Source organism: Triticum urartu, chromosome 2A, assembly GCF_056163025.1.
Source record: "Triticum urartu cultivar PI428250 chromosome 2A, HENAU_Tu73, whole genome shotgun sequence".
NCBI classification, from domain to species: domain Eukaryota; kingdom Viridiplantae; phylum Streptophyta; class Magnoliopsida; order Poales; family Poaceae; genus Triticum; species Triticum urartu.
In genome coordinates this window covers 663,202,642-663,213,900 of record NC_141874.1, presented here as the reverse complement: position 1 = coordinate 663,213,900, position 11,259 = coordinate 663,202,642, and the positions used below count along the sequence as shown (strand labels likewise).

The window sequence follows — 11,259 nt, the reverse complement described above, 5'->3', positions numbered from 1 at the left end:
ATAGTGAATTTACTGAAATTTTAAAGCTATTAGCCGAAGCATTCCCTGAACCCAATACACTCCCAAAATCGTATAAGGAAGTAAAGAATCTTCTAAAGGAATTAGGCCTTGGGTATGAGTCTATACATGTGTGCTTGAATAATTGCATTCTGTTCAGAAAGCAATATGCCAATCATGACAACTGCCCAGTTTGTGGACTATCAAGGTGGAAAGACCCTGCTAGAAAGAAGATTCCACAGAAAGTGTTGAGGCATTTTCCATTGGTGCCTAGGCTAAAGAGGATGTTTCTTTCCAAAAAAGGTGCAGAAGAAGCACAATGGCATGAGCTAAAGAGGCAACCCAATGAGAAGGAACTGAGTCATCCAAAAGACGGTGATGCATGGAAAGTTTTGATGAAAAATTTCCAGAATTTGCAAAAGATGCCAAAAACTTTAGGCTTGGCATTGCCACTGATGGGTTCAATCCTTTTGGAAATTTTAACACAACCTATAGTATGTGGCCTGTATTTGTTATACCATACAACCTTCCACCTTGGGCATGCATGGATCAGTCAAATTTTATGATGGCTTTGCTGATTCCTGGTCCCAAATCACCTGGCAAGCACTTCGATGTCTTTCTGCAACCACTTGTAGAAGAATTACTTGAGCTCTGGGAGGGTGTGCGTACATATGATGCTCTTAGTGGAAAAATGTTTGATCTTCATGCTGCAGTTCTATGGTGCATTCACGATTACCCAGCTCTGAGCACTCTTTCAGGGTGTACCACAAGAGGCTATTTTGCATGTATTCATTGTGACAAACACCCTCTTTCTTACAGCCTAAGGAGTAAAATTGGGTATATTGGTCACTACCGTTTCCTTCTAAGGGGTCATCATTTACGGAGAAACAATGAATTTGTTGGTCTTCATGAAAGCAATGATGAGCCAGGTAAATTCTCTGAGAAAGAGTTGCAAGCAGAATTGGAGAAGGTTAGACCTGGGAGACACCAACAAAGTAGGAAAAGGAAGCGTTCTGACCTGGGCAGCAAGAAGGATCATGTGCCAATTTGGGGCCGGAGGGTTTGTTTATGGGATTTGAAGTATTGGGCAAAGTTGAAGCTGAGACACAATCTTGATGTCATGCACATTGAGAAAAACATTTGTGAAAACCTCATTGGGACAATTCTGAATCTGGAGGGTAAGACAAAGGACACACTTAATGCTAGGATTGATCTGAAAGATTTGAATATTAAAGAAGAGTTGCAATTGAGGAAGGAGGGAGACTCATATGTGATGCCTCGGGCCCGATATACCTTGTCCAAAGAACAAGTGGTTGCATTTTGTCGATTTTTACAAGAGTTAAAGTTTCCAGATGGGTTTGCTTCCAACATCTCAAGATGCACAAGTGCTGATGGAACCAAGGTACAAGGCCTGAAAACACATGATTGTCACATTCTTTTGCAGAGAATCTTACCTGCCGGCATGAGAGGATTTTTGGACAATGATATATATGAAGCAATAGCTGAGTTAGGCAAGTTTCAGAGAACTATGCAGCAAAACTCTTAATAGGGATGTCTTGGCTGAAATGAAGAAGGAAATCCCTGTAATTTTGTGCAAGCTTGAGAAAAAAATTCCGCCTGCATTCTTTGATGTGATGGTGCACCTTGCCGTACACTTACCTGAAGAGGCATTGCTTCGAGGTCCCGTACAATATGGGTGGATGTACCCAGTTGAAAGAAGGCTATATACTTTAAAGCGCTATGTGAGGAATAGGGCGCGACCGGAAGGTTCGATTGCTGAGGCATATATTGCAGATGAATGCCTGACATTTTGCTCCAAGTACATGGATGATGTTTTTTTTGACAGAAAGACTGTAAGGGAACCCCCTACAGTATAAATGGTGCAACAAACCCAAATTGCAAGTACCATGCCTTGAACCTGGGTGGGTGGGAAGGCATCAGCCCCTTCCCACCACTAGGCTATGCCTTAGTCTGCGTACATGGATGATGTTGAAACAATATTTAATCGGAAACCAAGAAATGTAGGTTTTTCAGATGAAGAAGCCTATGGTGTTGACGTTTTTGGGCATGGAGTTAATTTTACTTCAGGATATGAATATGAATATGTGCATGAGCAAAAAGAATTTGACCAGATGGTGTGGTATGTGTTGAACAATTGTGATCAAGCTAAGAAATATATCGAGTACGTTGTCACTTCTGAAACTTGCGTTTGTTGCATTGTGCTGTACATATGTCACGAGACTAATTTGTTTTATTTTACAGTATGTTCAGAGATGAGTTAAAGAGGAAACGGTTGCCGGACAGTGATAAAGATCTTCAACAAAAATTTCAGACATGGTTCAGGAACTATGTTAGTTTTCATTAACATCTAGTTTTAATTTTTGGTTGTCAAATTTCAGTGCAGATTCTAATGTATGTGTTTGTGTGTTGTCGCAGATGATGAGGCTGCGAGATGAGGATGGTGAAGAGGTAGATGAAGATCTCTTTGCCTTGGCATGTGGTCCTGATCAGAGAGTCCGGAAATTCTCATCGTGCATAGTGAATGGGATTAGATTTAGCACTGTTGCTCGTGATAGCAACAAGAGGACGCAGAACAGTGGAGTCATGACCGAAGGCGAACATAACCATAAGGTAATAGATTTTTATGGAACCTTGAAAGAGATCATTCAGTTAGATTATAACTTGGACGATAGGTCAGTTGTTTTGTTTAAATGTGACTGGTTTAAACTTGATGGAAAGAAGACTAAACTTAAAAATGATGGTTTTTTCAAAAGCATACATGTTGGAAGTTGGTGGTACAAGGACGATTCTTTGATTCTGGCTACTCAGGCTAGTAAGGTCTTTTATTTGCCAGACACGAAGTATGGGAAAAATTGGCAAGTTGTGCAAACATTCGACCATAGGCATCTGTTCAATATTAGTGAAACTGAGGGTGTACCTTTTAGTGGTCCTGCATATCAAGAGGAAGAGTGTTGTGAAGAGGAGAGTAGGAGAACATCAGTTTCTGACCTTACATCTGAGAAGCCTTTGCATAGAGATGATGAGTAAGGCATTACTTTTGAAGCTGATGTTGTTGCCTGTTTGATGAAAGATAAAACCACAAAAGTGTATGAAGGTGGCGACGAAGATGAAGAAGATGATACAGGTTTGGAGTATTGCAGTGAAAATGAAGGAGGTGCCACAATGGATGTCGACAGTGATGATGAGTAGATGTTTTAATGTAGAAGGTACTATCTCCATTCTTCTTCTAGTGTACTATATTCTTTGCAAAACCTGTATGATGATGTGGATGACAATATTTTTTCTCTTGGTCTCTTTCGTGTTGCATAATTTTTGTCTTTGCTACTGCAATATTTTGTTGCTGTTTACACACTACATGATATTTTTTGTCTTTGCTACTGCAATATCTTGTTGCTGTTTACACACTACATGCTTGTTCAGTACAGTACAGGAGAGAGTGAGGTGTTTTTCTTCTCACTGATACATATGATTTGTTCAGCACAGTACATGGGAATCTGAGATGTTTATGCACTACATGTTTGTTCAGTTCAGTACAACGTCTCTTTTTGAATATCTACAGTTTGAATGGACTTCTAATTTTGAAATATTTGACAAGCATTGCTGACAAGGCTGAGAAGGAGATGCTGAAAAAAGGTTGTGCTGCAAGCTTAGGTTGGTCTGTATAGTGCTTTTTGGCTCTGTAATACTGTCATCTAATGGCAGTATCTGGAGTTTTATTTTGTTTGCGTTGATAGGCCAATGACTGCTGATCCTTGTTGTGATCCTTATCCGTGTCAGTGTGTTAACGAAGTCGTTGTGGTTGTAATCCTTCTTGTATGCCTGACAATATATTATCTCTGTACCAGATGTTGTGAGGATGGCATATGTGTGCTGTCAATTGGCTATTCAAGTTCACAAATTATTCCTGAAATTCATATGGCTCATGTATGTTCATAATATGGCCTAAAATCAAGTTCCTTGTATCCAGTTTAGATGCTATCTTCCCAAACACAATTCCGGTCATTTTAGACCTTTGTGAAGCGACCCCCAGCTAGCCAACAGTCCTGGTCGTGTAACTTGGTAGAATGACACTCCTTACTACCCTGACCATCTACCCAAAACCTCTGGACAAAATACCCTATGGAAGCCCAGTGCATCGGGCATCAAAGTTTGCCGCAGAAACTGATTTTAATCCAAACAGTGCACCTATCCTTAGCCATTAACATTTAGCTTCTTTGTATACCCTAATTGAGCATAGAAGCACACTGTGACACGGTTGGTTTCTTGAACTAATGCATGGAGAGGGAGAGCGCGTGGTGACCAGTGACCCAGCATGCAGTAATGGTGCTCTGTGTGTTTATGGCAGCGCCACGAGCGACTCAGGCCCCTACTCGCCCACCCCTCTCGCCTGTAGCTCTCTCCCCACCCCCGCGATCATTTCCATACTGCCGGAGCCGACGCGAGCTGCTCTGCCGTGCCGGCCGGTGCAACGCCCACGGCCCAGGGTCCGGCACCGTCCAACCCCCCTGACGCCAAGGTCTCATCCCACCTGCCCCTACAACACATGAGAAGGATAGAAGGAAAAGGGCACCGGATTGTGGGGAAATAGGGATCGAAGGAAACAGAGGGATCGTGATGACATGAGAGAGAAAAGAAAGAAAGAAAAGGAAGGAAAGAAGAGACGGAAGGAGATCTCGCGCTAGCCACCAGACGCGCTGACTGGCCCATCGCGCGACAGACCAGACGCGGTGGCTGATCCATCGCGTGAGCCACCAGACGCGGTGGCTGATCCATCGCGCGAGCCCTTCCACCTTGGACGCGCTCTACCACACGGGTAGAAACAGGTATAATGGATAGCGTATTTCTGAAATATGTGATCGACATGGTATCTGTATTTTTCTCTTTGAATGAATTTTTTTGACCAACTTTGACTAACTGCAACTTTTAATCGATATTTTTGTTGACCTGATTACTTTATTTTTTTTTCTTTCAACCGATATTTCTTTTAAACTGCAAGATCCAAACGACCTGGTTACTCTTTTTTTATTTCAACTTATATGTCTTTTAAACTGCAAAATCCAAATGACTTGATTATTTTAAAAAAATTGAATTGATATTTCTATATGAATTTGGTTGCATTTTAAAGCTACTTAAGTAGTGTAGGTAGCATACGTCGGCTTGTTGAACTGATATTTCTTTGAAGGTACCCGTCTTCCTCAACTCCGGGCGTGGCTCCTTCGAAAGCTTCTAAGAGCATGCACTCCGTTCACGAGCTCTCTGTCCATCCACTCCGGAGCCCATGCCGCCCACCGGTCGACGTGTGTCGACGTCCTACTACATTCACAAAGTTCAGCATGGAGATCAACTCGGAAGGAGATGACCCAATCAATAAAGTTGTTCGTTTCGATGATACAAAGAACAAAGTTCGGCATGGAGATCAACTCGGATGGAGATGATCCAATCAATAAAGTTATTCGTTTCGATGATACAAAGACCAAAGTTTAGTAGAGTTGGTATTCCCTCGCTCATAGTTTAAAAACTAAGGGACTGGCTGGGTGCCAGTCGACTGAAGTCCCGATTTGGGTCACATATTGTTGCCAACTTAACCCTCCCGACGAATCTTCTTCCAACCGCCCCATGGACCACCGGCCGAACCGCTAGCCACCACCGCCCATGCCTCGCCGCCCCGCCCTCCCCATAACCTCCTCCCACCGCCGTGCTGCCACCGCCCCGGCCATCCCTCTAGGCGATTGACACGTAGCTATTGTGAAAAACTAAATCGATAATTGAACCGCTAAGGATGTCGGTTCAAATTTTTACTAGTCAAACCGTCGGTCCGGTCCGGTTTTTTATACTATGTCATCGTTTCCACATGTTTTGGAAAAAAGTTGGCGCATATGTCTTGCTCATTCTAGTAATTATTTCCTAATAATAGTGCATAATTAAATATATGTCTTACCAGTTACAGTAACAAATAATAAACTTGTGATATATATGCTCTAGAATGTTCTAAATACGGCTCGGCTGCAAAAAGCGCGCGCGGACGCTACAATTTTCGCTCCAGCCGCACCATGGCAAAAACAACACACCTGCTGCTAGCTCAAACTCTAAGGTGCTAAATTCCTCCATCTAGTCATTCATTGCTTAGATATGTTGCATGTTTGCCATTGCAACAGAATTTTGTTACAGTTTGTTGATTAAACCATGTCTTCATATCTATCAGGGCTGTAAGAAGACTAGTCAGAAAACTAGTAAGAAAAGATCTGCGGCCATGCCCCCTGGTGGAGTCAAGCCTCGGCCTCCTAAGAGAGTTCATGCGGACATCCCTACTAATTCACGAGTCACAAGGTCGAAGAAAGCTCTATTACAAGATGCTGATGCAAGTACTCAAAGTGAGGAGATGTTGGATCCTAAACATCAGACACCAAGTGTCATCGATAAGCCAACTGCTTCTGTGGCTTGTGCCCGCCAAGCTGAAGAAATTATTCCCAACTTTGATGACCATGGTGTTGAAGGAAATTTCCTTACTATGTTTTTTATTTTGAATTGCTAGCCTAGTCAATTAGCTCGGATTGCATGATGAACATACTCTCACTAGATGATTTTTTCTAAAAAGATGATGACCCTGCACATTGTGAGGATGACAACTGCCAATGGAGCTGATCTTATTGCCCATCGTGATGACGACAATGAGATGGCCACCGAAGCTGGTGGTAGTGCCCAACCAAATCAGGAAACCCAACCTAACAATAACTCTAAAGGCATGTTATAACCTGAATCTTTGTAGCATCTATTAGAGTTAAACTTCTTGTTCAATCTATTGTTCTATGCATCTTGCTGTCTAAACTATACTTAATATAAACCATAATTTTTTATCTTATTAACTGCAACTTCATGTGTATTACCAAGCTTAATTTATACCATATGTGCGCATAATTTTTTTATGAGTCATTCCAGTGCTGTAGGACGATGATATTCTCAAGGACAACTCCATTGCTCATTTATTAAAATCACAGTATTTAAATAAGGACAATTTACTTACTTCGTAATTTAAAAGTGTGTTTCTTAATTCCAGGTAAGACCGATACCTCGTGTTCTTTTTTCTGTTCCGCGACGTGCGTAGAAGCTTCTTGCATGTCAGGATTGTAGCTAAGACCGATACCGTCACCAGTTATATCTCGTGTGCATCAGCAAATAACATCGACAGGGATCGATTTGTGTAGAGAAAGAGAGCACTCGCACATCCGCTATCAGCTCGGTTGTTTATTACTCCTGCGGCCCAATTAGCAGCCATAATATACCCCCACCATGCGATGCATGAATCTGCATATCTATCCATACGTTTATAGATGGATATAGACATGGCCATGTAGCCAAAAAGTCACTTTGGAACCCGGGTGCATTGGAGCCCTATTTTTAACTGTGTCAAAATACTATTTTGAAGTTTCAAAAAATTCTGAAAACAGATCAACATGTTTATATGAACGTATATTACACATGTGTAAATTTTAACACGGAAATAAGTAACCATGCGAGTTACATAAAAATGACAAAATCATGATTTTGAAAAGATGAACAGTGCATGCATTATTCACTATTTGAAAATCATCATTTTGTCATTTTTGTATAGGTCGCATATTTACTTATTTCGTCACCAAACTTTACACATATGTAATATACATCCATATGATCACGTAGAATTTTTTGAAACCTTAAATGTGATTTAAAAAAAATAAGGTCCTCCAATACACCCGGGTTCTAAAAATCTACTCTCCCATGTAGCTCCTTTTTCTCTACCTACCCGTCCCCTCTCCAGCTGGTGTGGACAGGTAGCTCGCCGCCGACTCGTCTCGTTTTGCGTCTGTGGCGAACGGGCGATCTCGGACTGGACATAGACTAAATGCGGCGCATCGCATGGCTTGCACGCACAAACCTTCCCCTTTTGGAGGATAATCGTAGTTAATCCCCGAGCGCATCTTTGTGCCGGCCCGTGAGCCGGAGCAATCCAGAGATCAGATCACGGCAGACGGCACTCTCTACCGTGGCAACTAATATCGACCTAATGCCCTAGTGCACGTACCGGTCGTTTGCGGGTTCAGATTGGCCGGGCGGTTAGGTGCAGCCGTGCAGATCGACGCGCCCGTCCGCCCGTCGAATCGAGGGGATTTTACTCGTACCTCGTACGTGATATGCCCGCGAAAGGAACAGGTAACCAACGGACGGACGGCCGGCCAGCTGCTGTGGCTTGTGGGAGCATGCAGACCGGCCAAAGCCTGGCGTCACCGTCGATCTGTGGCTGCTACTACTGTAGTGATCGGCACAATACATGCGGTGACAGTGATTGTGTAGCCGCTACTACTGTGCATCACTATGGTGATCGAGGCTCGGGGCTCGGGGGATCGATCGATCGAGACGGGCCAATGTACTTTTGCGTATCTGCTTGTCCATGATGGTCCCATCAGTACGTTAATTACCATCTTAATGAAAGAAGCGCATTACCAATACTGGCCGGTGCATTAACGCAGGAGTACAGCAGAGTGCCAGTTTTCCAGCGCTCCACGTGATGCGCGCCCACCAAATTAGCTACGATTATCATTTGTGTACTGAAGAACTGGAACTAACACAGAATCACCATTACATTACATTAGCCAGGCTAGCAAGCTACTCTAGGGCCGTAACCACGGCCAAGAAGAACAACAAAAGAACTCGGGACGATTAACTGATTGGCCTCGCACGTCGCTAGCCGACCGATCGACGGATGAATAGATCAGTACCGGAAGAAGCTTGAGGAGCTACTAGCTGTAGACGGTGACGAGGCGGCGGAAGCACCGGGTGCAGGAGTACTTGCGCTTGCTCTTGAGGCACAGCGGGAGGCAGAGGATGCGCCGCTCGCTCTCCACGTCCGTGGCCACCACGGGGCCGCCGCAGGACGGGCACGCGCCGGGCGCCTTACCCGTGCCCACCACCCGCTCCACCTTCGTCCCGCAGATCATCTTCACAGCTCCGCCCACACCCATTGCTGCCATCGATAGATCCACGATCCCCTCGGCCGCAAGAAACGAGAGGAGGAAGAAGGGGGGATCGGAGGAGGGAGGTGGGATTTTGGCTTTGGAAAGTCTGGGGATTTTGACTGGCCGGTGCCGGCGATGGCATGGCAGGCCCCATGGCAGGCCCCGGAGGGGACGAGGGCGCAGGCAGGACCACAAGTTCAAAATCATGCCCACAAGTTCATCCAACCAAGTTCAAAATGTAAATCAACTTCAATACACAAATGAAAGACACATCATTTCTCGTCCTCGTCCTCATCTTCGGAAGCCGATTCTTCCGCCTCCGAAGATGAATCTTCCTCCCTCTCCTCATCGCGCACCGCATCACATGAAGCTCCGACGGTGTTGGCAAGATCTTCAACGGCATTTTCATGAGAATGTGTGCGAGGAGGCACATGGAAAGACATTCCGCCCATGGTGACCGGAGGTGCACCCATGCCTCCCATGAGAGAAGCAAAACCCATGCCTCCCATGGTGGCCATAGCGTCGGGGGGTGCTCCAAAGCCAGCCATGCCTCCCATTGCACCTCCCACGGTACCTCCGAAGCCACCCAATGCCACCGCCACCCATGGCGCCGAGGCCACCGCCACCCATTGCGCCAATCATGGCTCTTTTTTGGATCAAGACTTCTTCACGGGCAAGATTGACATACTCCTTTTTCACCTCATTGAGGATAGATGTGTCCAAGAAGAACAATGCTTCTCCCATTCCAACAATCTTGTTTGCTCCTCATTGCTCACCTTCCTCTCCTCCAAAGCCACCTTCCTCTCCTCGGCTGCCACCCTCCTCTTCTCGGCCGCCACCCTCCTCTCCTCGGCCGCGGCATCTTGGTTCCTTGCCATTTTCCTCACCTCGTTGGCTTTTTTTTGCCTTCACAATAGCTTCCATAGCATTTTTTAGCTCATCATCTCCTTTCCTATTCTTCTTTTCGGTTTTGTCTTTCTTGCACTCATCCGGTCGCTTTAGCTTCAAGTATGAAACCCAGTTGGGTGTGGGGCTTCTCTTGCCGTCACTTGATGCATCATCCTCATCATCCTCGTCATCATCCAACTTAATTGTTCGCTTCCGTTTGTTGCTCAAATGCAAATCATCCAAATCTTCACGCTTCTTCCATTTCTCATCATCCTTCAACACTTCATAGCAATGAGGCAAAGTAAATATCCTTCCTTTCTTGATCTTCCCCTTCTTGGTTTTCCTCTCCTCTTCTTTGAACAAATTTTGTGCAATGTTGTACTACATGAAAACAAAGCAAATTAGCACCAACAACAAGTATGATGAACATGTATGATGAACATGTATGAAATGCCACTTACTCTATCGTCCTCATTTGTGCCATTTGGGTTCAACTTGTCAACCTCCTTTTGACAGGCCGCCCACCTTTGACAATCCGAGCTGATTGTCGACCACCGGGACCAAAGTGATCGGTCGAAGCGGTCAATTCCACTCACGTTGCGAACATCAAAGTGTTCCTTCATCCGAAGCCAATAAGCATGTCTACTTTGATCACCTCCAACGGATGGATCCCTCGACACTTGCAACCAAGTATTGCATAGTAAGATGTCATCGGCGTTGGTGTAATTGCCCGCTCTTCCTTTCGGTGTGTCGACAATGCCATCACCCTCCTCGTCCACCTCGAACTCATGGATTTCGAAATGCATGTCATTGGTTTGAGACCAATGCGAATTGTTGGAGCCAACACCCATCGTTGACAGTATGCATCATCATTGAGACTGCAAAGTTTTTTGAACAATGCAAATAAGCTATCTATATGTGAATGCATTGAAAAAATAACAAAAAATGAAAAGTTAGAATTTTTTTTACCTTGGGGGCATTGCGTCGAACGTGTTGTGCGCGTCGGCCGCTGGCTCAACGAGTGAGCTCGCCGGCGCTTCGGTAGCCGCCGCGCCCGTCGCATGCCCCGCAAGCTTTTTCCTCCTCACCTTGGAGGTGTCGGAGCCGTCCGCCGCCTTGTTTTTCTTCGCCGATGTCTTGCCCTCCTTTGGCCGCGCCGCATTGGGGAGCTTCGAGGAGGAGGGGGCGGTGGCTCGGGCCGGCGCCGGCGTGACGCCACCCGCCGAGGTCATTCGCAGCGGCATGAAGAGGCCGCGCGCGAGGCCGATGGTCGGAGGAGCTCCGGCGGAGGCGAGGCTAACGCCACCCGGGCCAGGGTTTGCGGCGGCGGCGGGCGGGGGGGGGGGGGGGGGGGGGAGGGTCG

The 11,259-nt window shown here is 45.5% G+C and overlaps 2 protein-coding genes and 1 pseudogene across 2 annotated transcripts; 2 read left to right on the top strand and 1 right to left on the bottom strand.

The window, feature by feature from the left end:
* Positions 1-379: 379 nt before the first annotated feature.
* LOC147986519 (uncharacterized) lies at positions 380-1,731 on the top strand (annotated as a pseudogene).
* Positions 1,732-1,976: 245 nt separating this feature from the next.
* On the top strand, positions 1,977-3,045 carry LOC147986518 (uncharacterized). Its single transcript, XM_087542036.1, has 3 exons — positions 1,977-2,137; positions 2,260-2,347; positions 2,434-3,045. The coding sequence occupies exons 1-3, from the start codon at positions 1,977-1,979 to the stop codon at positions 3,043-3,045; spliced, it is 861 nt and encodes a 286-aa protein (XP_087398162.1).
* A 5,569-nt stretch (positions 3,046-8,614) lies between these two features.
* On the bottom strand, positions 8,615-9,072 carry LOC125533938 (uncharacterized). The gene has a single exon (XM_048697262.2). The coding sequence runs from the start codon at positions 9,021-9,023 to the stop codon at positions 8,793-8,795; it is 231 nt and encodes a 76-aa protein (XP_048553219.1). The 5' UTR covers positions 9,024-9,072; the 3' UTR covers positions 8,615-8,792.
* Between the last annotated feature and the right edge of the window lie 2,187 nt (positions 9,073-11,259).